General features: G+C 48.0%; 1 protein-coding gene across 2 annotated transcripts in view; it reads left to right on the top strand.

The window, feature by feature from the left end:
* The window catches only part of mib1 (MIB E3 ubiquitin protein ligase 1), a 95,548-nt gene that overhangs the window by 60,958 nt on the left and 7,072 nt on the right, over positions 1-27,518 (top strand). The window contains exons 14-22 of one of the 2 annotated variants that reach the window (XM_080546299.1): positions 4,850-4,936; positions 8,239-8,397; positions 11,694-11,875; positions 13,532-13,721; positions 14,020-14,098; positions 14,479-14,619; positions 22,418-22,489; positions 22,852-22,923; positions 24,613-24,713. In XM_080546299.1, the coding sequence (XP_080402425.1) occupies positions 4,850-4,936; positions 8,239-8,397; positions 11,694-11,875; positions 13,532-13,721; positions 14,020-14,098; positions 14,479-14,619; positions 22,418-22,489; positions 22,852-22,923; positions 24,613-24,713 (1,083 nt within the window). The remainder of the gene's footprint in view (positions 1-4,849; positions 4,937-8,238; positions 8,398-11,693; positions 11,876-13,531; positions 13,722-14,019; positions 14,099-14,478; positions 14,620-22,417; positions 22,490-22,851; positions 22,924-24,612; positions 24,714-27,518) is intronic. The other variant, XM_080546300.1, reaches the window with a different exon arrangement.

Consider the following 27,518-nt stretch of genomic DNA (forward strand, 5'->3'; position numbering starts at 1 on the left):
TCTCCCTCGGTCTGGGGCTCCATGCAAGATCTCACCTCGTGGGGCATCAATGATCATAAGAAAGGTGAGGGATCAGCCCAGAACTACACGACAGGACCTGGTCAATGACCTGAAGAGAGATGGGACCACAGTCTCAAAGAAAACTATCAGTAACACACTACGCCGTCAGGGATTAAAATCCTGTAGCGCACGCAAGGTCCCCCTGCTCAAGCCAGCGCATGTCCAGGCCCGTCTGAGGTTTGCCAATGATCATCTGGATGATCCAGAGGAGGAATGGGAGAAGGTCATGTGGTCTGATGAGACCAAAATAGAGCTTTTTGGCATAAACTCCACTCGCCGTGTTTGGAGGAAGAAGAAGGATGAGTACAACCCCAAGAACACCATCCCAACCGTGAAGCATGGAGGTGGAAACATCATTCTTTGGGGATGCTTTTCTGCAAAGGGGACAGGACGAATGCACCGTATTGAGGGGAGGATGGATGGGGCCAAGTATCGCGAGATCTTGGCCAATAACCTCCTTCCCTCAGTAAGAGCATTGAAGATGGGTCGTGGCTGGGTCTTCCAGCATGACAACAACCCGAAACACACAGCCAGGGCAACTAAGGAGTGGCTCCGTAAGAAGCATCTCAAGGTCCTGGAGTGGCCTAGCCAGTCTCCAGACCTGAACCCAATAGAAAATCTTTGGAGGGAGCTGAAAGTCCGTGTTGCCCAGTGACAGCCCCGAAACCTGAAGGATCTGGAGAAGATCTGTATGGAGGAGTGGGCCCAAATCCCTGCTGCAGTGTGTGCAAACCTGGTCAAGAACTACAGGAAACGTCTGATCTCTGTAATTGCAAACAAAGGTTTCTTTACCAAATATTAAGTTCTGTTTTTCTGATGTATCAAATACTTATTTCATGCAATAAAATGTAAATTAATTACTTTAAAATCATACAATTTGATTTTCTGGATTTTTTTTTTTTGAGATTCTGTCTCTCACAGTTGAAGTGTACCTATGATAAAAATTACAGACCTCTACATTCTTTCTAAGTGGGAAAACGTGCAAAATCAGCAGTGTATCAAATACTTGTTCTCCCCACTGTACATGCGTCACTCTGACATCATTGTACAGGCCGTCTTGGCAGTCCGCCTGGAACTTCACTTCTTCTGGGCCTGGGGCATCTCGTAGCTGTGTTAGTGCCGCTACGGATGCGTGAACCATTGGTCGGATCATGGCCAGATTGACGTCGTCTTTCTGGAAAACCAAGTTCAGTTTGGTCATCACCGGTAGCACATCAGCCAGTGCGTGAGTCCAGGCGATAAAGCTATACAGCTGGATTTGACCTAGGATGCCTTGGGCTTGGGCATTTCCTCCCACAGCCTCTTCATTTAGCTCCATCACCAGAGCAGGCCAGTTACGTTTTATACCCTCCACTGCCCTGTGCAAGGATAGCCAGCGGACAGCGCACGGCTGCTTTAGGCTCGTCATGTCTTCGTCGCTGAGAGCTGCTGTCACCTGACGGAGGCGATTGGTCCTGCTGGCTGAGTGCTTGTAAAAGGAGTACACAGAAGCAGCTGTGCGCTTGTAGGCTCCTACCTGGTCAACAGCCTTTGCAGCATCTAGCGCGGCCAGCGCAACTCGGTGGGCACCACAGTGCACCTGAATGGAAAACACACTCTGTTTCTTCAGAAGAGCACCAACTCCAGCACGCTTCCCCATCATTACACTGGCCCCATCCGAGCCCAGGCCAATGACGCGGGACAGCTCCACACCTCTCTCGCGGAGCACCTCCACCACTTTGTCAAATATACACTGTGCGGTCCCGGAGTGCACATCATAATTGCCCAGAAAACATGTCTCAACTCTTCCTTTTATTTCCAACTTCACGTATATAATCAGCTTCTTGTCCACGGTGATATTTACTGTCTCATCAATGATAATTCCAATGAAGTCACTCCCCTTTAGCTTTTCATCCAGCTGATGCATCACAACGTCTTCCAGTGCCCTTTCCATGTCATCAACGGAGTCGCTGTGGCGGTAAATGCCCTCACTCAAGACAAAATCTGGAGCCTTAACTGCTTTCAGTAGTTCAGTCAGTCCCACATACTGATGACATGCGATGCCATTTTTTGCCATGTGAAATGCAACTTGTAGCTGAGAGTGCAGCTTATTGTTAGCCGTTGCATTAGCCTGCTCACAGTGGCCTTGCATAGCGGTTTGCTGTTGCCTCAAACTGACCGCCGATATGTGGTCACTGCACCGACTGTGATCAGTGAGAGCCGACATTCTCATATTCGTTGCTCCTCTCGTGAATCCGTTATTCCTCCCCGATTTTTCGCACGGTGAGCAGAACATTTTTCCTTCCTCATCTAAACGCAGCCAGGGGAAAGTTTCTTTCCATTCAACTCTGAACCCACGAGACTTCTTGGCTGGAGGAGCCACGACGGCGTCAGCCGCCTCCATCTCTTCAGAGTCAGACTTCTCCTCAGACTCATTGTTGCTTGGTTTCATGAAGTAATTGCTAAGCTTACTTTGTTTTGCCATGTTTACATTAATTTAATCGCTCGCTATGGTGCACTTTGAGCTGCAACGTCTGCGTATTATTATGGTGGCCGGGTTGGCAGGGTTGCCAGATGGGCCGGGTTATCGCCGAATGGGCTACTGGGTTTAAGCGGTAATAGACTGGTTAGGCTGTAATCCCATCTGGCATCAATCCCATGTGGCATCTGACTATTACCGCTGTTTCGCATAGGCCAGCCTACACATTAGGAGTCATCATCATGCCGGTGTCAAATCATATCATAATAAAAGAAATACATAGCCTATATATTCGTCTTTTTTAAAATAGAAGGAATCAGAATGTGAACTTTAGCGAATTGTATTCAAATTGTGCTTAGAGGGAATTATTTTCACCGGACATTATGACCGACGAGTTTTCAATTTGTCGGACTTCAACAAATTTTACCGGACAAAGACCGGTAATTACCGGTTAACGGAAACCCTGAGTCACACACAGATAGAGACACACACACACACCACACACAGAGAGAGAGAGAGACACACACACCCCACACTGAGAGAGACACACACACACACACACACACACACACACACACACAGAGAGAGACACACACAGAAAGAGACACACACAGAGAGAGACACACACACACCACACACAGAGAGAGAGAGACACACGCACACACACACACCGCACACAGAGACACACACACACACACACGGTATTGCAGGGTTGAATAGCATCACAAAGGATTCCTCCTAAAGCACTCTCCATGGAGTCAATTCACTTTTCTTATCATCTCTTTTAGGTATTTTTCCATATTAAATGGTAAATAAATGGACTGACTTATATAGCGCCTTATTACAAAGCGCTTTACAAAGGCCTCTCATTCACCCATTCACACACACATTCACACACCAATGGCGGCGAGCTGCCGGCGCCGTCCCGCTCACTGGGAGCAATTTGGGGTTCAGTGTCTTGCCCAAGGACACTTCGACATGTGGCCAGCCGGGGCTCGAACCGCCAATCTGCCAACCTTGTTGATCATTAGACGCCGACTCTACCTCCTGAGCCACAGCCGCCCCTAAATATTGCCTAATTCTGTTTTTAAAATCTGAAATCTGTCCGCGTTGACGGCATTACGACACACACACGCACACACACCAAGAAGTGGACACATCAATCACATGCTCAGATCTAACCACAAAGACAAATGCTCTCATACAGATGTGTCAGAGGCTCCAGACGCTCACACACACACACACACACACACACACACACACACACACACACATACACACATACACACACACACACAGACAAACACACACACACACACACACACACACAGACAAACACACACACACACAGAGACAAACACACAAACCCATTAAGCCCTGTACTTATTCCTGGTAGTCTATGTAGTGGAGGTTAGGCGGAAGTCCATTATAGATTCAATAAAGCCCCAGTGCTGACATGGCTCCTTCTAGAACCACCTCTGCTGTACACCCTGCTGTCTGCCATAGAGCACCATGACCAGCCCTCCATAGAGCCCCATGACCAGCCCTCCATAGAGCCCCATGACCAGCCCTCCATAGAGCCCCATGACCAGCCCTCCATAGAGCACCATGACCAGCCCTCCATAGAGCCCCATGACCAGCCCTCCATAGAGCACCATGACAGTGGACCAGCCCTGCATAGAGCCCCATGACCAGCCCTCCATAGAGCCCCATGACCAGCCCTCCATAGAGCCCCATGACCAGCCCTCCATAGAGCATCATGACCAGCCCTCCATAGAGCACCATGACCAGCCCTCCATAGAGCATCATGACCAGCCCTCCATAGAGCCCCATGACCAGCCCTCCATAGAGCCCCATGACCAGCCCTCCATAGAGCCCCATGACCAGCCCTCCATAGAGCCCCATGACCAGCCCTCCATAGAGCCCCATGACCAGCCCTCCATAGAGCACCATGACTAGCCCTCCATAGAGCACCATGACTAGCCCTCCATAGAGCACATGAGGGACATGTGTGTAGAGACACGGGGGCCACAGCTGTCCCCATGTCCATCCTCACTAGAGGTGGTTCATCTCCCAGGCCCACCGTCACAGTCCCAGGGTCAGCTGTAGTCACACATGATTGTATCATGATGAAGCTCGTCAATGAGATGTGAACCTACCAGCCTCACACAGCAGGGGACTGGCACACTGATGAGGCCAGGAAGAGGCTCGTTCATGTACAATCCAGGAGTCATTTATTTAGAATTTGTAGACTGACTGACTGTGTGTGTGTGTGTGTGTGTGTGTGTGTGTGTGTGTGTGTGTGTGTGTGTGTGTGTGTTCTCTCCTCAGGGCAGTGCCAGCCTTGACATCCAGAACGTGAACCAGCAGACGGCCCTGCACCTGGCCGTGGAGCGACAGCACACACAGATAGTCCGGGTCAGTCCCCCCCCCCCCCCCCCCCCCTCTCTCTCTCTCTGCTTATCCTCCTCTTCCCCCTCTCCTCCCTCTACCTCCTCCTCCCTCTTAGGGTTAGGGTTGACTAAGGGTTAGGGTTAGGGTTGACTAAGGGTTAGGGTTAGGGTTGACTAAGGGTTAGGGTTGACTAAGGGGGCAGGAAGCAGGTCTGTGTTGCTGTAAGGCGGTGGAGGTGGATCTCCTGTAGCAGAACAAAGCCCTTCCTGGTTCACTCTGACGTGTTCGCCCCTGGAAAGGCCTTTCAGGGAGGGAGGGAGGGAGGGGGTTGAGGGACTTCCATACTGTAGTCCAGTCTAGGCCACAGGTCCCCCCCACAGTGCCATCTTGTGGAGTTGTTGAGGACTGCAGCTACGGAGTGGTGCAGGAGTGTTGGCTGTCACAGCATGGTGACGTTGACCACGTCTACAGGGTTCGAAAAACACATTTAATACACCATGTTTATGCCACTGGTCCCTTTACATACGGAGGTATGTTTGGGAAAACAATTGTCCAGAAAACTGTGTTTTGACATGAACTACAGTATGCGAGACCGCCCCCGATCTAGAGACTTTTAAGACTCGGCTTAAAACTCACTACTGTCGTGAACTAGGCTACTGAGATGTTCTGATGTGTTATATAAATATATATATATATATATATATATATATATATATATATATATATATATATATATAGTATGAATGTCTGCCTTTAACACAAGAACAGCCGTGTCTATTTTACCTACTATAAGAGCCGCCTCGGGGGTCATATGACACCCTCTTTACAATGCTCAAGCTGCTATTTACACACAACGACCACTAGTTGGCCGCTTCTAAATTAGCCTGCTGCCTACACAGAAAAACTGCAAAATAGCTTTATATTAGCCATATCCTGATGTGATTTAGAAAATGTAAGGATACTGGGTGGTAGAATGCACATATCTAGGAAAAGTTATGAAAGGAGAGTCCTGAAATTTGATCGAGTGCAAAGATATAAACATTTTCTTTACTCACATCACCTCCATGTTCCAGATGCAACACATTGTGGTTTAATAGGACAACGGTTTAGTCCGTCAAGTCTTAAATACAAACATACAGTACAAGACAGCCGTTATATAGTCAGGTAGGGTAGTTGAATAGTTAGCACCTGTGAGAGCACACCTGAGTGGAATTACAATGACGTCATAAGTACATGAAACCAAAACATTCAGTGTCACAAGTAGGCAGCTATATAACACTAAATCAAGGTTTTATGCACTTGAAAAGATTTATTGGATTTTTTAACCTTTTTTTTACCTTACCCGTCTGTGTCACCATATTCCATCAAGTTTCTTTCTCTGTTGTGTAGAGTCCGCGCCCAGGGCGCCCTAAACCGGTGTAGTTTGGTGTGTGTTTCAATAAAATGGACTATGACTATGTTTCCACGCGTATGTGCTTCCTGCCGTACGTTGTGTGTTCTCTGAGCAGCGATTGGCTGCCCTGTCGTCTTCTCTGTAGTGTCGTTGGTGCAAACTTGTCACCTTTCTGCTAAATTAGCCGTTTTTATCTCAGAATGTTTTATCTTTTTTTTCGAAGTGATTCTGCAGGTGTTAAGGTCAGGGCTGCCTGTTAGACCACCGTTAGTGCTTTAGCGCCATTAGTACTAGCGCTACCCCCTCCCTAAGGATAGCCACACCTTGATCATTTTCTTCGTTTTCAGGCAAAGTAATGTGTCACCTTTTTGGGCCATTACCAGTTTGCACCCCTGTGTTAACTGTTGATGCCCCTCCCTCCCTGTGTTAACTGTTGGTGCCCCTCCCTGTGTTAACTGTTGGTGCCCCTCCCTCCCTGTGTTAACTGTTGGTGCCCCTCCCTCCCTGTGTTAACTGTTGGTGCCCCTCCCTCCCTGTGTTAACTGTTGGTGCCCCTCCCTCCCTGTGTTAACTGTTGGTGCCCCTCCCTCCCTGTGTTAACTGTTGGTGCCCCTCCCTCCCTGTGTTAACTGTTGGTGCCCCTCCCTCCCTGTGTTAACTGTTGATGCCCCTCCCTCCCTGTGTTAACTGTTGATGCCCCTCCCTCCCTGTGTTAACTGTTGATGCCCCTCCCTCCCTGTGTTAACTGTTGGTGCCCCTCCCTCCCTGTGTTAACTGTTGGTGCCCCTCCCTCCCTGTGTTAACTGTTGATGCCCCTCCCTCCCTGTGTTAACTGTTGGTGCCCCTCCCTGTGTTAACTGTTGGTGCCCCTCCCCCCCTGTGTTAACTGTTGGTGCCCCCCCCTCCCTGTGTTAACTGTTGGTGCCCCTCCCTCCCTGTGTTAACTGTTGATGCCCCTCCCTCCCTGTGTTAACTGTTGGTGCCCCTCCCTGTGTTAACTGTTGGTGCCCCTCCCTCCCTGTGTTAACTGTTGGTGCCCCTCCCTCCCTGTGTTAACTGTTGGTGCCCCTCCCTGTGTTAACTGTTGGTGCCCCTCCCTCCCTGTGTTAACTGTTGATGCCCCTCCCCCCCTGTGTTAACTGTTGGTGCCCCCCCCTCCCTGTGTTAACTGTTGGTGCCCCTCCCTCCCTGTGTTAACTGTTGATGCCCCTCCCTCCCTGTGTTAACTGTTGGTGCCCCCCCCTCCCTGTGTTAACTGTTGGTGCCCCTCCCTCCCTGTGTTAACTGTTGGTGCCCCTCCCTCCCTGTGTTAACTGTTGGTGCCCCTCCCCCCCTGTGTTAACTGTTGGTGCCCCTCCCTGTGTTAACTGTTGGTGCCCCTCCCTCCCTGTGTTAACTGTTGGTGCCCCTCCCTCCCTGTGTTAACTGTTGGTGCCCCCTCCCCCCCTGTGTTAACTGTTGGTGCCCCTCCCTCCCTGTGTTAACTGTTGGTGCCCCTCCCTGTGTTAACTGTTGGTGCCCCTCCCTGTGTTAACTGTTGGTGCCCCCCCCTCCCTGTGTTAACTGTTGGTGCCCCTCCCTCCCTGTGTTAACTGTTGGTGCCCCTCCCTCCCTGTGTTAACTGTTGGTGCCCCTCCCTCCCTGTGTTAACTGTTGGTGCCCCTCCCTCCCTGTGTTAACTGTTGGTGCCCCTCCCTCCCTGTGTTAACTGTTGGTGCCCCTCCCTGTGTTAACTGTTGGTGCCCCTCCCTCCCTGTGTTAACTGTTGGTGCCCCTCCCTGTGTTAACTGTTGGTGCCCCTCCCTCCCTGTGTTAACTGTTGGTGCCCCTCCCTCCCTGTGTTAACTGTTGGTGCCCCTCCCTCCCTGTGTTAACTGTTGGTGCCCCTCCCTCCCTGTGTTAACTGTTGGTGCCCCTCCCTCCCTGTGTCCAGCTGCTGGTGCGGGCCGAGGCCAAGCTGGACGTCCAGGACAAGGACGGGGACACGCCCCTCCACGAGGCGCTGCGCCACCACACGCTGTCCCAGCTGCGCCAGCTGCAGGACATGCAGGACGTCAGCAAGGTGGAACCCTGGGAGCCCTCCAAGAACACGGTACGCCCTGACCCCTCACCCCTAACCCTGACCCTAACCCTGGGAGCCCTCCAAGAACACGGTACGCCCTGACCCCTAACCCTGACCCTAACCCTGGGAGCCCTCCAAGAACACGGTACGCCCTGACCCCTAACCCTGACCCTAACCCTGGGAGCCCTCCAAGAACACGGTACGCCCTGACCCCTGACCCCTAACCCTGACCCTAACCCTGGGAGCCTTGTATGGCCGTCGCCCCAGACAGAAACCTCTTCTGAAACCGATGCATAAGAAAGCCCGCAAACAGTTTACTGAAGACAATGAATCCAAGAACATGAGTTACTGGAACCATGTCCTGTGGTCTGATGAGACCAAAATAAACCTGTTTGGGTCAGATGGTGTCCGGCGTGTGTGGTGGCACCCTGGTGAGGAGTACCAAGACAAATGTGTTTTGCCTACAATCAAGCATGGTGGTGGCAGCATCATGGTCTGGGGCTGCATGAGTGCTGCCGGCACTGGGGAGCTGCATTTCATTGAGGGACACATGAATTCCAATATATACTGTGACATCCTGCAGCAGAGCATGATCCCCTCTCTTCGGAAACTGGTCCGTAGGGCAGTTTTCCAACATGATAATGACCCTAAACACACCTCCAAGATGACAACGGCCTTGCTGAAGAAGCTGAAGGTTAAGGTGATGGACTGGCCAAGTATGTCTCCAGACCTAAACCCAATTGAGCACATGTGGGGCATCCTCAACAGGGAGGTGGAGGAGTGCAAGGTGTCCAACATCCGTGGGCTCCGTGATGTCGTCATGAGGAGTGGAAGAAGATTCCAGAAGCAACCTGTGCAGCTCTGGTGAATTCCATGCCCAGGAGGGTTAAAGCAGTGCTAGATAACAATGGTGGTCACACAAAATATTGACACTTTGGGCACAATTTAGACATGTTCACTATGGGGTGTACTCACTTTTGTTGCCAGCTGTTTAGACATTAACAGCTGTGTACTGAGTAATTTTCAATGGACAATAAATCTATACTGTTATTCAAGCAGCACACTGACTACTTTAAGTTATATCAAAGTTTCATTAAGATAGTGTTATCCCCTGAAAGGATATGACAGAATATTTGCAAAAATCTAAAGGGTGTACTCACTTTTGAGATATAATGTATGTGTGTGTGTTTTAGGCAGCTCTAAGCATGTATGTGTGTGTGTGTGTGTGTGTGTGTGTGTGTGTTTTAGGCAGCTAGACACAGGCATGTATGTGTGTGTGGCACTGTGTTTTAGGCTCTAGATACAGGCATGCATGTGTGTGTGTTTTAGGCTCTAGACACTAACTGCTAAAGTTCTCTGCCACCAGTCTAGTTATTTGGTTTATCCTGGAGGGTATTCCATCAATGTTGCATAAATCCAGGCTTATTGTTTTTTAATAAATCCTGCGAGACTTAACAAAACAAGTCTGGATTTTCCTTTAGCGACGTTGATGAAATACTGCCTCAGGTTAGTGTCATGACAGAAAAGCTCTTTCGCAAGCGAAACCTTGTCCAAGTCAGTAGCAAAGTCTGCTGTGTGTTCGTTTTGCCTTACCTGAGGCTTTTACCAACTGTCAACTGTCTGGGTTCTAATAGTATTCTCCATTAGTTCAGACACTTGCTGTGCTTGAGGGAGTTTCCCTGGCAACATGGAGCCAATGGAATAGCCCCAAAATGAAACCCCCCCCTGCCCAACTGTCAGTCCAGGCAGGCCCAAGCTAGGGGTGGGCATCAACGATCGATAATTGATCGATAAGGATCTTGGTCGATCACAAAATCAAACATTTGGTCGATCACAACAAAAAAAAAAAAAAAACTTTTTTTTTTTTTGTGATCGACCAAATGTTTTATTTTGTGATCGACCAAGATCCTTATCGATCAATTATCGATCGTCGATGCCCACCCCTAGCCCAAGCAGTCATAGTAGAAAATGGAAGTAGTGTTTTGAAGTAGTGTTTTGACCCAGGTGTGGTGTGAGGTCCTTCTGTCCAGAGTTCTGTCCAGGGTTCTGTCCAGGGTTCTGTCCATGGATCTGTCCAGAGTTCTCCCCGGATGTGAACAGCGGTGGTGCTGGACACCTCTCGACGATTAGTTTCAAAATGCACAAAGAATACGGCTAAGCACACTGATTTCACTGAGGAGAACATCCTAACACTTTCACTTTCGTTTTTAGTGACAACGTGGTTGGTTTGAAGACAGTTACTCTGTCATCGGTAATTCTCTAGATTTACTTGAGAGTGGTGCTGGTCTGCAGGAGCATGTGATAGACCATGATGTACGTGATAGACCATGACGTACGTGATAGACCATGATGTACGTGATAGACCATGACGTACGTGATAGACCATGACGCGTGTACGGTGGCAGGAGGCTCGGGGGTCTCCACCCTGTCATCTCCATCACCTCCCAACGACCTGCACACCGTCCCAACACCTCCATCTCTGCTGCCTGCTGCCTTACTGCTTTCTAAAGAAAAGAAGACAAACGGTCACCCTGTCTCCTAGTAGAATATAACCCCATTTACACATAAGAGCTTTCCCAGTGACTTCCATGGAATTTACCTGGTAAACGGCATGTGTGAACAGAATTTACAGGGAAATTCTCTTAGGCAATTACCCTGGTCAGGATGAACGGTTTGATTGGTTGGTTGAGTGGATAGTTGACTGGCTGTGAGTCAGTACCATGACAATGAAATTGCTGATGAAACACACCCTTGTTGGGTCATTATTGATTGGATTACCCTCATCTCTGAGGTTGGGAGTTGGCTTTGATACTGGGAGCATTTAGCAGACTCCTTTATCCAAAGCAGTCATTGCAGGAAAAAGTCATCGATGCTCGGGCCAGGGGCCATTGGTTGTTGTAGTGCTAGAAGTAGGAATAGTTTTTTTTTTTGTATATTTATTTTTTTAATCGTAGAGAAACTCTGCAGGGGGGTAAAGGGAAAGTAGAAGTCTCAGGAGGAACAGTTAAGGTGTAGCCTGAAGAGATGGGTCTGGAAGATAGGGAGTGATTCTGCGTTCCTGACAGGTGGGAAGCTCGTTCATAAGTTGTTCATAAGTTGTTCATAGGTCTTAATGGTTTTTGCCGCACAAACACTTTTAGGGGAGAAAAATAAATACTCATAATCGTGACGTGTGTGTGTGTCCTCCCACAGCTGATCATGTGACACGTGTGTGTCCTCCACAGCTGATCATGTGACATGTGTGTGTCCTCCACAGCTGATCATGTGATGTGTGTGTGTGTCCTCCACAGCTGATCATGTGATGTGTGTGTGTGTGTCCTCCACAGCTGATCATGGGCCTGGGTACCCAGGGGGCGGAGAAGAAGAGTGCAGCCTCCATCGCCTGCTTCCTGGCCGCCAACGGCGCCGACCTGACCGTCCGCAACAAGAAGGGCCAGTCGCCCCTGGACCTGTGCCCCGACCCCAGCCTCTGCAAGGCCCTGGCCAAGTGCCACAAGGAGAAGAGCAGGTAAGCCAGACGGCCCCTGCCTGCTCCCAGATACCCCCCCTCCCCCCACCATGCCCCTCTAAACCAGCCTGGCAGGCTTCATGGAAGATGTTGCGCTCAAGTGGTTTATCAACCGGATAACAGAGAGCAATTTGTTTCCTCCAACGGCTGCTCATCTAAGGAATGCAGAATTATTTTGGGGGGTTCCACAGGGTTCCATCTTGGGCCCTTTACTATTTTTACTTTCCATTAATGATTTGTCTGATTTTCATCCAACCTGTGTTGTAGTATCAGCCCTTATTGGCAGCTGTCAATCTGACTGAATTGCGCCACCAACTCACAAAACATACATATTCATCAAAAAGATGAGAGGGAGTGAGAGAGAAGGAGGATGGGTTTACTTCTGTGCTAGTTCTCCTTCCCTCTCTTCCCTCTCATCCTCCATCCTTCTCATCCTCCTTCTCTCTTCCCTCTCATCCTCCTTCTCTCTCTTCCCTCTCATCCTCCTTCTCTCTCTTCCCTCTCATCCTCCTTCTCTCTCTTCCCTCTCATCCTCCATCCCTCTCTTCCCTCTCATCCTCCTTCTCTCTCTTCCCTCTCATCCTCCTTCTCTCTCTTCCCTCTCATCCTCCTTCTCTCTTCCCTCTCATCCTCCATCCCTCGCTTCTCTCTCTTCCCTCTCATCCTCCTTCTCTCTTCCCTCTCATCCTCCTTCTCTCTCTTCCCTCTCATCCTCCATCCCTCTCTTCCCTCTCATCCTCCTTCTCTCTTCCCTCTCATCCTCCATCCCTCTCTTCCCTCTCATCCTCCTTCTCTCTCTTCCCTCTCATCCTCCTTCTCTCTCTTCCCTCTCATCCTCCTTCTCTCTCTTCCCTCTCATCCTCCTTCTCTCTCTTCCCTCTCATCCTCCATCCCTCTCTTCCCTCTCATCCTCCTTCTCTCTCTTCCCTCTCATCTTCCCTCTCATCCTCCTTCTCTCTCTTCCCTCCCATCCTCCATCCCTCTCTTCCCTCTCATCCTCCTTCTCTCTCTTCCCTCTCATCCTCCTTCTCTCTCTTCCCTCTCATCCTCCTTCTCTCTCACTCCCTCTCATCCTCCTTCTCCCTCACTCCCTCTCATCCTCCTTCTCTCTCACTCCCTCTCATCCTCCTTCTCTCTCACTCCCTCTCATCCTCCTTCTCCCTCACTCCCTCTCATCCTCCTTCTCTCTTCCCTCTCATCCTCCTTCTCTCTCTTCCCTCTCATCCTCCTTCTCTCTCACTCCCTCTCATCCTCCTTCTCCCTCACTCCCTCTCATCCTCCTTCTCTCTCACTCCCTCTCATCCTCCTTCTCCCTCACTCCCTCTCATCCTCCTTCTCTCTCACTCCCTCTCCATGGAGATTTCCATGCATCTCTGTAGCTCCTAATCTCCGTCTCTCTCTTTTACACATACACACACACATACGTGTGTCACACGTGTGAGAAGAGTCTAGAGGCAGTGGATGATAATGGATGAGTCTAGAGAGGTCAGCTAAAGAGCCAGTCTGGGAGAGGACCTGGGTCCCTGACACGTCTTTTTACTTCCTATGTCCTCCTCTCTCTCTCTCTCTCTCTCTCTCTCTCTCTCTCTCTCTCTCTCTCTCTCTCTCTCTCTCTCTCTCTCTCTCTCTCTCTCTCTCTCTCTCTGTGTGTGTCAGTGGTCAGGTGGGGTCCCGCAGCCCGTCTCTGAACAGCAGCAGCGAGACCCTGGAGGAGTGCATGGTGTGTTCGGACATGAAGAGAGACACCCTGTTCGGGCCCTGCGGCCACATCGCCACCTGCTCCCTCTGCTCGCCCCGCGTCAAGAAGTGTCTCATCTGCAAGGACCAGGTCCAGTCCAGAACCAAGGTACTGCTGTCTGCACACACACCCACCCAGCCCCCCCCCCCCCCACCCTAGGGGGAGCTAGAGAGGACTGGCCTTTTCTGTGTGTTGAACAACGGTACTACACGTGTCGTACAGGCAGCCGGTTGGCCTCGTGGCGAGGGAACGTGGACGTGTTCACCTGTAGTTGAGAGACCCAATAGACATCAAGCTTTTATCACCTGGGTAACGCTTTTGCGCCGAATTATTCATTTAACCAACGTTCCTGTTTTAATTGACACTGTTTTGTTTTGTTTGTTTTTTTGTCTGTTGCTCCACACAGATCGAGGAGTGTGTCGTTTGCTCCGACAAAAAGGCGTCCGTCCTCTTCGAGCCCTGCGGTCACATGTGCGCTTGTGAGAGTGAGTCACGCTTCACACCCTCCTGACCTGTGACTGGCTTCACACACACCACCGCACTGCAAGGACAGAAAGTTTCTCCAGAAACTTAGTTTTTTCTAGCCAGCCCTGTACTGGTTACTAAATGTGTGTCTGTGTGTGTCTGTGTGTGTGTGTGTGTGTGTGTGTGTGTGTGTGTGCGCGTGTGTGTGTGCGTGTGTGTGTGTGTGTGTCTGTGTGTGTCTGTGTGTGTGTGTGTGTGTGTGTCTGTGTCTGTGTGTGTGTGTGTCTCTCTGTGTGTGTGTGCGTGTGCGTGTCGTCTGTGTCTGCGTGTGCGTGTCGTGTGTGTCTGTGTGTGTGTGTGTCTGTGTGTGTGTGTGTGTGTGTGTTTGTGTGCCCTGCAGACTGCGCTAGCCTCATGAAGAAGTGCGTACAGTGTCGGGCCGTTGTAGAACGCCGCACACCGTTCGTCCTGTGCTGCGGAGGGAAAGGTATGGAGGATGATGATGATGATGCCGATGCTGATGATGATGATGAGGACCTTAGTGAGTGAATCTTCCACACGTTCCCTTTTAATTCCTATTTTTTTCCCCTCTTCTCTCTCTCTCTCTCTCTCTCTCTCTCTCTCTCTCTCTCTCTCTTCTCATGATGTCACCTCTGCTGTTTTCCCCCATTGAACATGTTTGTGTTGGCCTTGGGTGTTAGTAGTTTTTTTTTTGTTGCTTTCTTGCTCATGCATTTCCTTTCAGTTGTCATTGTCTGTATGTTTTGGGGAATGTTTGGCTGTCAGACGAGGCGACGCCTCTTCCGTTCTGGAGGTTGTTAAGACATCATCAGGAGAACTGGTCGACTCCAAAGTGCTGGAAATGTTTGAATAATAACAACGTCATTCAGTCGTTTTCTCCAAAAACATCCAGCCGTGTGGAGGAGTGCATGCGCTCATTTGGCTCCGGTGACCCGATGACTTTTCTAACGCCCGGGTCACCCATGTCTACTTCAGTCATGTTACCCACAGTTCAGTTCAGCCAACGTTTCAACCTTGAACCCCCTCAACTAGAATCACTAATCACAATCATTCTTCTCATCACTCAATGTTGTAATCATATCCCTTTGTATTGACAGTTGGAGTTGTGAATATGTGTGTGTTTTGGGTTGCGTCACCATCCCCCCCACCCCACAGCCTTTTATCACCTGCCCCCCCCACCTATCAGTGCACCTCACCAGCGGTTCCCTTTCTTTTGTTGTCCTTATTTTATGTTGAGTTAAAAGGGAAACTGTTGTAAGTTCACTGATTTTAGACTCTCTAAGAGATTCACTTGTTGAAAGATGCTTTTGTGTATCAGTGAGTCTATGCACACACACACACACACGACACATATTCTGATCGCACGCACATACTGGATTCTGATCACACACACACATATTTTCGCACACACACACACATATTCTGATCACGCAAATGCACATACAGTGCATTCGGAAAGTATTCAGACCTCTTCACCTTTTCCACATTTTGTTGTGTTATAGCCTCAATTTAAAATGGATTCAATTTAAATAATTTTCCAGCAATCCACACACAATCCACTTCCAGGGGGTAGTGGTGGTCTAGTGGATAGTGTGTTGGACTTCCGATCGGAAGGTTGTGAGTTCAAATCCCGCCTGAAACCACACCACTACTAGTGTGCCCTTGAGTAAGGCACTTAGCCCTCAGTTACTCCAGGGGGACTGTCCCTGTAATTCGTAATTGTAAGTCGCTTTGGATAAAAGCGTCTGCTAAATGGCAAAATTAATTAATTAATTAAAATTAACTTTCGTACCAAATTTCTGTAAATGTATTTAAATTTCAATACGGAAATACCTCATGTACATAAGTATTCAGACCCATTGCAATGACACTCTTAAAATGAGCTGAAATGCAAAAATCTCATCAACAAATCACTCAATAACTTGAATTAAGTTCATCTTAATGCATGGATAATAGTTGTAATTTAATTTTGGAATCAATGGCCCAATGCCAATTCACCCCTACGGCTCGGTTTTGTGCGTTCACATGTAGGGTAGGGGTGTCCCAATTCTTGTTTTCATGTAATGTGGGAGGGCCAGGGGGTAGGGCTTCTTGCAGCTGCGTTTGGAGTTTTTTGACAACCTCACTCTGATCGGAGCCACAAGCAGAAGGTTATGAAATCCAGAATGCGAATTTACAGGAATCTCATATCGCTCTAGGCAATGCGGAAGACAACAAATGTAACTACTTTTTCTTCGTTAATAAAGGTTAATTATGATTGGAGAATTATGATAACTATCATATTATCTTAGTTTAATAATATTTCAATGTATTAGACCTTTTCATAAAAACTATGACGATGTTCTGTGTGCCTATGCCGCCATTCCGATCGAATGTGGCACACAGGTGAATGGACGCAAGGAAATGTCTCACCTATCTAACGTTACATGTTTTAAGGCTGATTTGTGCATAAGTCCCGCATGCAAATTTGTGAAACCTAGGAGGGCAGGGGAAGGCTCTAACCCTAACCCTGCTGTCCTGCCCCCTGGGGTAGGCTCTAACCCAGGCATGGGCAAACTTTAAATTGATAGTAAAGGTAAATGATAGTAAAGGTAAATGATAGTAAAGGTAAAATGATAGTAAAGACGCATTCATTTAGCCTTTTTCCTGCAATACCCAGCGTTTCAGTTGATCCCACTAGATCAGGGGTCGGCAACCTTAAATGTTGAAAGAGCCATATTGGACCAAAAAACGAATCTGTCTGGAGCCGCAAAAAATGTAAAGCCTTATATAAGCCTTATAATGAAGGCCAGTTGCGCCGGCAGGATTCGATTTCATGGTACGCACAGAAACGTAACAAAATGAAATATCGCAGACTATCCTACAATATACATAGGTTGGATGATTGTATCACCTATTCATAGTTTGCAGTCACGTGACTGGCGCAGAGCCCTGGCGGCCAAAACATAGTGGAAACTCCGTAGAACTGCAGCACTGACCTGTCATTTTCCCACCTGTTTCAAGCAACGATTATTTAGATCACCTCTCAAAAGAAGAAAAACTAAGATATGTGAACAAACTACACATTTTGGACACTTGCGATCCATATACAGCACCCGCTGCAGTATTTCAATCACTAAAAACAGCGAAGTCGCTGCCAGAGCTGCAGTTCGGTGATGTTTACATATATCTTGTGGAGAATCCTTCCCCTCACACTGCCGCCAGGATGAAAGCGTACAAAAGTACAGACAGCTATCTGTTTTTTCGATCTGGATGGGTCAATAATGCTAATTTTAGCTAGCTAGGTAGCTAAAGGACCTACACAACCAACTCCAAGCTGGTAGCGTCCACAAAAACAAACCATGTCAGAACGATTATGCAAAGATAATGACTAAAAATAGAATAACTAGGCTAGTCAAAGTCAAAGTCAGCTTTATTGTCAATCCAATATATGTACAGACATGGATTATATTTACAGTCAATCCAATATATGTACAGACACAAGATTAAAAAATGACTATATATACAAAAAATACTAGATAAAAGATTTGAAATGTGCGGTACAATGTACAGGGGTGGAATACAATATGAACAATGACAATAGTGCAATAGTGGTAATTGGCTCAGTATAATAGAGTAAAGTGGCTAAGTAAATAATTAAAATAATCAGTGTTTACTTGAGCTTATCTTTGAAATGTTCGCTGCAGAGACGTGTGTACTTTGATGGTTTGCCCTCCACAGGGACTGAGACACGTCTAATAGCACAAATCCACAATCTTCTCCTCTCTGGGTTCTTTTTCTGACGGAATTCTGTAGAAGCACAACCCAGGGTTGTCTCCTCGTCGGTTAGTGCACCCGATTGCACAGCAACAATCCAGCATTTTGTCAAACAACTAATTACTTGGTAAAAACCTGATAAAATAGCTGGCAGGCAGCGAAAGAAAGATTTGTTTTGCCCGCTAGGTGGGCGTTACCCTTATTCCGTGACGACACGTGCAAACAATATGGTGACAGCGCACCTCGAAACACAGATGAAAACAGCCCAGGTGACAGCGCACCTAACACATGGGGAAAACAAAGGGCCTATTTGGTGACACTGTGACAGCGCACCAGTACATAGGCTAGCACCGAGAGTTTTGCACTTAAAACGGAGGACGAGGTAGCAGGCCTAGCTACACAGCTAGCTACCGTAGGGGGCTTGTCACCGTGTAGCTGACTGCTGCTGGCGCCTTCGCTGGTGTTGCTCTCTTCGCATATTTTCTTCCCTCTCCCAAATGCCTGAAGAAGGCTCAACTGTCTTTAATACATTTTCAAAATCACAGACACTAGACAGCTAATTAGGAAGCTAGTTGAGCTAGTTGAAAATAAATTGAGCGCCAGAAATCAAGATCAAATGAGTGACACGTCAAGTCAAATCAAATGTATTGAATGAATGAATGAATGAATGGTCTTTATTGTCATTGATATAGTACAGGTACCAAACAACGAAATTTGGATTTACAGTAGTGACAGTGACAGTGACGTAAACACCAATCATTGGCCTTTATGTAATGTTTCAAACTAACGGGTTGGGTGATTGGCTGTAAAAAAGGCAACGTGAAAGAGTTTATTACAGAAAAAAAAAAATCCTTTAAAGAAAATTGTACAGGATTCCGGCTGCCAGCGCCACTGATGAAGGCAACACATGCTGTAAGTGTCTATACTGTATAAGCTATATTAGCCTACTATCAAAATTACTAAGTAGGCTACAAATACATAAGCCTTAGCACATAATATGCATACAACCGAATGCAAACGTATTGTGCTTTACAAAAGTGAAACACTAGGATAGCGTAAAGGGGGTCTGGGGGGTTCCCCCCAAAAAACATTTTAACAGAGTAGATGCAATTTCGTGTATTCTGGTGCCTTTTAACAGGTGGGTTGATACTTTTATCTGGCTATACTAGCCTGAGACAAAATATGGATAAGTTTGTAATTTCATCCGGAGGAAGTGAGCAAACCAAGAGATCGTCAGCCAAAAAATAGACAAATCTACAGACTGTAGACTACAGTACCAAATGAAAACTAGCCTCCCTCGTCCTCTTTTCACTATTTTAAGTTAAACCCTCTCAGACCCACAGGAACGCCGGCGCTCCCAAATATCATACCTTCTTTAGAAGTTCATAATTCGGAAACGGTTTGAGCTAAAGACAAGCCGATTTTTGCATTTAAAAGTAGGCAAATAGCGCTCACCGGGAAGCTCCCGTTCATCGATGTGCGTCGCCGATGTCTGTATATAAATCTAGCCACAAAGTTGTAGACAATGTGGATAGTTTCTTGCTTTGCCTGCCGCAGTACTTTGTAAATCCCTGTGGATATAGGTCTACTCTTGAAAAAAACCTGTCACATTCAGTCTCATGTTGGGTCCAGTCAAAATGTATAATACTAGTCATGTACCAACATATCCGAATCCTATTGGCCCTCGTACAACATTACAGCGTAAGCAGGGAGTTGTAGTTCAAGGAGAGAGACCGCAGCAACGTAAAAAAAAAAAACTTTGTTAATTTCCATTTGTGGTCAAAGCCACAGGGAGCCACTGAAGATGGGCAAAAGAGCCGCATGCGGCTCCGGAGCCGCGGGTTGCCGACCCCTGCACTACATGGCACACTCCAGACACACTCCAGACACAATTGATTGAATTTCTGCACCATCTCTCGTGTGAAAAATAGTGGTAGCTGCATCATGTTATGGGTATATTTGTCATTGGCAGGGACTGGGGAGTTTGTCAGGATCAAGAGAAAATGATAACATCTGAATACTTACGTCCTTACGCATTTCTTGTTTTTAAATTTTACTAAATTTACTGAACTTTTTAAAAGAAAATATATTTTTGCTTTGTCATTCTAAATTAAAATTATTTTAATTTAATCCATTTTAAATTGAGTCTATAACACAACAAAATGTGGGAAAAGTGAAGGGGCCTGAATACTTTCCGAATGCACTGTATTCTTATCACACACACAGATGTTCTGATCACACACACACAGAACTGTTCCACAGCTTAAAAAGCAAAGTACACTGTCAGAACACACCCTGCTTCTCTCCTCCCACGGTCCAACACAATCCACAGTCAGAGATGAGAGGCTCTGATAGGCCAGCGCTTGGAGTGGGGGTGTGGTCAGATGCTATGATAGGCCAGCTCTGAGTGTGTGTGGGCGGGGGGTCAGTTTAATGACTGAGCACCCCAACTACATAGCCTACAGATGCATTTGAATGAGAAGAAAGACGTTTCTGGGGGACTGAACAAAAATATCAATATATATATCAAAATATCAAATCCTCCTATTTTGAGCCCCTATCCACAGAGGGGCGAGACAACCAACGAGTTAAAACCCTGAACACATCCTAGCCTAATGTCTTCATAGTTAAAACCCTCCTGAACACATCCTAGCCTAATGTCTTCATAGTTAAAACCCTCCTGAACACATCCTAGCCTAATGTCTTCATAGTTAAAACCCTGAACACATCCTAGCCTAATGTCTTCATAGTTAAAACCCTCCTGAACACATCCTAGCCTAATGTCTTCATAGTTAAAACCCTGAACACATCCTAGCCTAATGTCTTCATAGTTAAAACCCTCCTGAACACATCCTAGCCTAATGTCTTCATAGTTAAAACCCTGTCGCTGCCACCTACCTTCTCCTAAGCCCTTTACACACACAGTTCCCTGGAAATTACATGACATTCCAACCCGGGGCCGCCAGTGATTTTCACCGTTCATACATGAGATAAATGCCCTAACATTCACGTGTTGTACCTTTACAAACATGTAATGGCATTCCTGGGTTAGCACAAGGTCCAGTAGTACATGGTACATAATACATAGTACATGTACATTCAATTGAATGGGGAAGTGTGTCCAAACTTTTGACTGGTACTGTACAAATGTACACATACGTTTTAACTGCGTTTAATGCATGTATACAGCAGGCCTTCGTCAGCATTTACACCGCCGAGCAAGTCATTTTGTATGTAGCACTAGCCAATCAGCTCGTTAGCTACCAGCTAGCTAGCTCACTATCAACAAACCTAAACATGATTAACAATAGTAACCCACAAACAACAACGTTCAAATGTTTGCTCATGGCGAACGGAGTTGAGAACATGGCAACAGTTTGAGGAAGCCCCGGATTGCTACAAATCTGCGTTGTCATTTTGGTTTTGGGAACGAAAACAGTGAACGAAAACGTTACTGCAAGCATTGCTTCACGCGTGTCGTATATGCGCATAATATGTATATGGGCTACCAGCTGTCATGGCTAAAGTGCACTTCTCCTTTACCAGTAGTCAATTAATTTTGTATTTTTTTTACATTTGAAAAAGTTTTCTGTTTATATTGTTATATTATACAATATACCAGTCATATTCTGGAATGTGTCTGAATGTTAAAGTTTCATAAGTATAAAGTAAAGTCATAGTACAGTAATAACAGCAGTAACAGCATTTTCTTTCTCCTTACTCAAAAAACACATACCGAACCGAAAAAAAAGTGACCCAAAAACCGAGGTTCATACCGAACCGTGGGCCAACTAAACCATTGCACCCCTACAGTTCACAACAACCAAATCGTCAAATCTACCTGCCGACATCCGAAAATATTTGAAGTGCATCTCCGCGTCGAGGTCTCTCAGTGGCCGGATAAGCACAGCAAATTCACCCTCCACCTGTCTCGTCTGGTTCAATGGTCGTACACCCCATCTCCGATGTCTTCTTCTTCTATTGCAGATCATTTGTTCTAGTATGATCGTCTGTTCTTGAATACATATAAGCTTCAACTGCCTTAGGGCACGCTGCTTTTTAGTCGGCATTGTCAGACAGAATGATAGCGATAGCAGAAGGAGGTAAACATCAGTACCTACCTACCCTAACCGGAAGAGGCACAGCACAGGGGCATAGAAAACACACTGCCACCTAGCGATGTGACGGTGTAATTGCAGCGCGGCCTACGCAGAAGTGTAAAGTACGAGACCCCTTACGTAGGCTACGTAAGCTACGCACGTAAATTCGACGCAGAACTTTAAATCGGCCTTTAGCCTTCCCTGCATTTTCCATGGAATTACACAAAGTCTTGACATGGGAAATTGCCTGAGCAGATTTCCCTTGAAATTGCGTTCACACACGCCCATACCAGGTAAAGTCCATGGAACTTAATGGGAAAGCTCTTATGTGTGAATGAGGTTCTAGATAGTTTTCCCCTCCTCTCCTCTATTCCTCTAAACCCCCCCTGGAGGCCGTAGTGGGTACTACGTAGTGAGTGAGTGGGCTGGCTGCTGCTATAACACTGTGTTGCTTGTTCTCAGCAGGCAGCTCTAACTCTATGGCAGGGGGCTCCCAGGACCTGCTCCAGCCCAACAATCTGGCCCTCAGTTGGTGTAAGTATCTCCTCCTCCACCACCGCTCAAACTCTCAAAGCCCCCTCCTCCCTCTCCTCCCCTTTCCCCCTCTCCTCAAGTACTGCCCCCACTCCCCCCCTCCACCCCTTCCAAACTCCCTTTCTTTTGCACTGATATCTTTAACCTGCAACACAACAAGATACACACACACACACACACACACACACACACACACACACCGGTCATCACCATTCAGACCAGTAACAGTATCAAGACTGGTGTTGGCAAACATGTGGCCCCAGTTCAGCTGATCCACCCAGCTCAATGATTGGGGGAATAAAACTGTCTGCTCCCCCCCCCCCCAATTTGATAATCAAGTCCATCCTGCTTGTGATTCTCAGCTGGTAGCTCTAACTCTATGGCAGGGGGCTCCCAGGACCTTCTGCAGCCCAACAATCTGGCCCTCAGTTGGTGTAAGTATCTCCTCCTCCACCACCGCTCAAACTCTCAAAGCCCCCTCCTCCCTCCTCCCCCCCCCCCCCCCCACCCCTTTGTTTTGCAGCGATACCTTCACCCTACAACACTACACCGCACACACACACACACACACACAAACACACAGGCAATCACACCGGTAGTCAACCAACATTACGACTGGTGTTGACAGTTCAGCTGGTTCTGTCTCAGTGCTGGGTGGGTTGGGGGGGACGGGGGGACGACCATGTTATGCTGCCTCCCCCTAGCTTGCCCTGTGGACCCTGCAGTGCCTTAAATAGAAGGGCGATGCTGACCGGAGTCATTCACAGTCAGAGTCTAGGGTAGACCCTGTTACACACCTAGGGTCTAGGGTAGACTCTGTTACACACCTAGAGTCTAGGGTAGACTCTGTTACACACCTAGAGTCTAGGGTAGACTCTGTTACACACCTAGAGTCTAGGGTAGACTCTGTTACACACCTAGGGTCTAGGGTAGACTCTGTTACACACCTAGAGTCTAGGGTAGACTCTGTTACACACATAGAGACTAGGGTAGACTCTGTTACACACCTAGGGTCTAGGGTAGACCCTGTTACACACCTAGAGTCTAGGGTAGACTCTGTTACACACATAGAGTCTAGGGTAGACTCTGTTACACACATAGAGACTAGGGTAGACTCTGTTACACACATAGAGTCTAGGGTAGACTCTGTTACACACATAGAGTCTAGGGTAGACTCTGTTACACACCTAGAGTCTAGGGTAGACTCTGTTACACACATAGAGTCTAGGGTAGACTCTGTTACACACCTAGAGTCTAGGGTAGACTCTGTTACACACCTAGAGTCTAGGGTAGACTCTGTTACACACCTAGAGTCTAGGGTAGACTCTGTTACACACCTAGAGTCTAGGGTAGACTCTGTTACACACCTAGAGTCTAGGGTAGACTCTGTTACACACATAGAGTCTAGGGTAGACTCTGTTACACACCTAGAGACTAGGGTAGACTCTGTTACACACCTAGAGTCTAGGGTAGACTCTGTTACACACCTAGAGTCTAGGGTAGACTCTGTTACACACCTAGAGTCTAGGGTAGACTCTGTTACACACCTAGAGTCTAGGGTAGACTCTGTTACACACCTAGAGTCTAGGGTAGACTCTGTTACACACCTAGGGTCTAGGGTAGACTCTGTTACACACCTAGAGTCTAGGGTAGACTCTGTTACACACCTAGAGTCTAGGGTAGACTCTGTTACACACCTAGAGTCTAGGGTAGACTCTGTTACACACATAGAGTCTAGGGTAGACTCTGTTACACACCTATACCACAACACACACCTATACCACAACACACACACACCACAGCTCCATACCACTGACAGGCTGGTGAGTGCTTGGCCTTGGTGTGTTAACAGCAGACCAGCATGTTGCCAAGGGGAGGTTTGACCTGCTACCATCCACAAGAAGAGGCCTCTCTCTCTCTCTCTTGCTCTCTCTCTCTCTCTCTCTCTCTCTCTCTCTCTCTCTCTCTCTCTCTCTCTCTCTCTCTCTCTCTCTCCTTCTCTCTCTCTCCCCCCCTCCCTCTCTCTCTCTCCCTCCCTCTCCCTCCCTCTCCCCTGTTCTCTAGACGTGTGTTGTCCTAGTGTCTGAGCGTCCCTGTCCTGTGTCTGCCCTCTCCCCCTACAGCCAGTGGAAACATCCCGGCCATGCAGAGAGACAAGGACAACACCAACGTCAACGCCGACGTGCAGAAGCTGCAGCAGCAGCTGCAGGACATCAAAGAGCAGGTAAGCCCAGTCCTGTCTGTCTGTCTGTTTCTTTCTGTCTGTCTGTCTTTCTGTCTGTCTGACGCGCACATGAAAATGATCTGTTTATAGTCATATTGACATCATACCAACAACATACACTAGTTTCAAAGTCTATATCTGTAAACATGTCAAACACTTCTTTAACTCAACATTTCCGGTATCTCAAGGGTGCTTTATTTGTCACATGCACAGAAATACAAAGTAAAACATGCAGTGAAATGAAATGGGACTTGTCACTCAACACTGTGCCAGAGAAGAAAAAGACAATAGTAACAATAAAACACACAGGACATGAGAGACATAAAGTGCTGAACATAAAGTGCTGTGCAGTAGCAACAGTATCCTGCACTAAATAAATAGACTCATTTTAAAAAGGCAGTAGCCTGGTGCAGTAACAAAGGGAACCAATTAAAATGTTATTAAATATTAAAATATTAAAAACAGTTTCAAATGAAAAGTGTATATGTACTTTTATACTATATGTACTATTATACTATAGTAGGTATACTATGTGTTAGGGGTGTAACGATACATCGATTCACATCGATACATCGATTCATTGACTAACGATCTGATTACATCGACGCAATGTAAAAACATCGATCTATATCGTCATCTTAAAGATACACCTTTATTTTGAAATGGCACATTCTGCGTGACTGTCACCATTTCCGTGCAGCGCGCGACTAGCAGACGTTTACACTCTCTGCTCGGAAAACTCAACATGTTGAATGACGCTGGCTGCGTTCGTCAAACACGCTCTGGAAATCTGATCAGCACTCGCGGAACGCCTCTTGTCCAATCAAATGACTTGACGTTGAACCCAGTGTTGCGCTCCGGCGCTCTCAGAGCGAGTTGACGAACGCAGCCCACATGTTACTGACGCTGTCAGCCAGTCAAACGCGGACTCCCAAACCCCACCTCTCCTCTCCTCTCTGCTCTGAGCTGTCCTTCCAAACCCACGTTGCGCTAGCCTGCCTAGCTTAGTTAGCTAACGTTAGCTACAATAACTTTGCGAATAAAACAAACAACAAGCACCGTGTGTTCCTCACAGCCCACCACAGGGACACACATCTACCTCCACGTCCACTGGGCTGCTACAGGCCAACTAGCCGCACAGACACACATATTCAACACTGCATGCTAACAGAAGTTAAGCTAAAGCAGCTAACGTGTGTTTTTTTGGGGGGCATGGTAGGGTCGGGGAGGGCATACAACGTATACACACAAACAGACACACACGCACACAACATGATATCGCGTCATATCGATCATATCGTCATATCGATCTTGAATCGAATCGAATCGAAATCGTATCGTGACTGACATTGTGACATCGTCAAACATTGTATCGTCATACAAACAAATCGATATAATATCGTATCGTGATGAAGCTGGTGATTTACACCCCTACTATGTGTACAGTAGTCATAGCAGAAACCCGGAGACGATTGAGCCTCACTCAGGATAGCCTTGGCAAGTCCATCCCGAGGGGCTCAGGGCCGGCGACTGGGATGTGGTCGCGGAGTTTGAAGGTGTTTGCCTCCCACTCCGCGCGCCACATATAATCCGCCCATCCTGCCGCACTGATGTTAAGATCTCTGCATTGCTGCCTGAGATCCTGTGCGGCAGGCACAAATGGGTGTCTCGACTTGAGACGCCGGGAGGGCTCCGCTGTTGTAGTGAGTCTATCACTACTATGGTTATTAAGCTCCACGGCCCGGCAGGCGAGACGTGCTGTGGCTCCCATGCGGCGGAGGCCTGCGGGCTGGATGCCTGCTAGGATGGGAAGGTTGTCCACGGGGGTAGGACGCAGGCATCCTGTCACAATGCGCAAGGCTTCGTTTATAGGCGAGTCGATGAGGCGGGTGTGGGCACTGCGACACCATACTGGGGCGCAGTATTCACTAGTTGAATAAACGAGGGCTAAGGCTGCCGTGCGCAAGGTCCTTGCGCCGGCGCCCCAGCCCGAGCCAACCAGTCGCCTCATCAACGCCACACGAGCTGTTAACTTCTTGCGCAGTGACTCGAGGTGCCGGAGAAACGTGAGCGTCCTGTCCAATATCACGCCGAGATAGACTGGCTCAGCGGAACATGGCATGGGAGTTCCATCTAGGTGTACTCTAAGCTCACGTTTAGCCTCCCTGTTGTTAAGGTGGAAGGCAGCCGACACCGTCTTTGCCTCGCTAAGCTTCAATCTCCATTTCCGGAAGTATGCCACTAGTGTCTGCATGTCCTGGCTCAGAATCCCCTCCACAGACCGCTAATTTCCAGCAGAGTACACCACTGCGAGGTCGTCTGCGTAGGCGTACTTCCGCGAGAGTGTAGGATGGGCGGATTATATGTGGCGCGCGGAGTGGGAGGCAAACACCTCCAAACTCCGCGACCACATCCTAGTCGCCGGCCCTGAGCCCCTCGGGATGGACTTGCCAAGGCTATCCTGGGTGAGGCTCAATCGTCTCCGGACCGGCGTCGGGCGCTTCCGCTCATCAATGCACAGATGGGGCTTGGCCCCAAATGCGTCGTGCGAGTGTGGCGCAGAGGACCAAACCGCAGACCATGTTATCCTGGATTGCCCGGTGTACCACCCACCCAACGGGATGCATGGTCTGTCGGTATTAGATGACGTGGCTTCTGGAGGGGTGTCCAGAAATATAGCCCGGGTGAGCCCCTCAACCAGGTCTCGGGTGGTAAAAGGGTAGCCCCTCGGCCCCGAGCCTGGTGGAGTGGAGAGGAAAACAACTACCCATACGCCGAAGAAGAAGCAGGAACCCCACGTAGTCT

Source organism: Nansenia antarctica, assembly GCF_963989245.1.
Source record: "Nansenia antarctica genome assembly, chromosome: 16".
NCBI lineage: Eukaryota > Metazoa > Chordata > Actinopteri > Argentiniformes > Microstomatidae > Nansenia > Nansenia antarctica.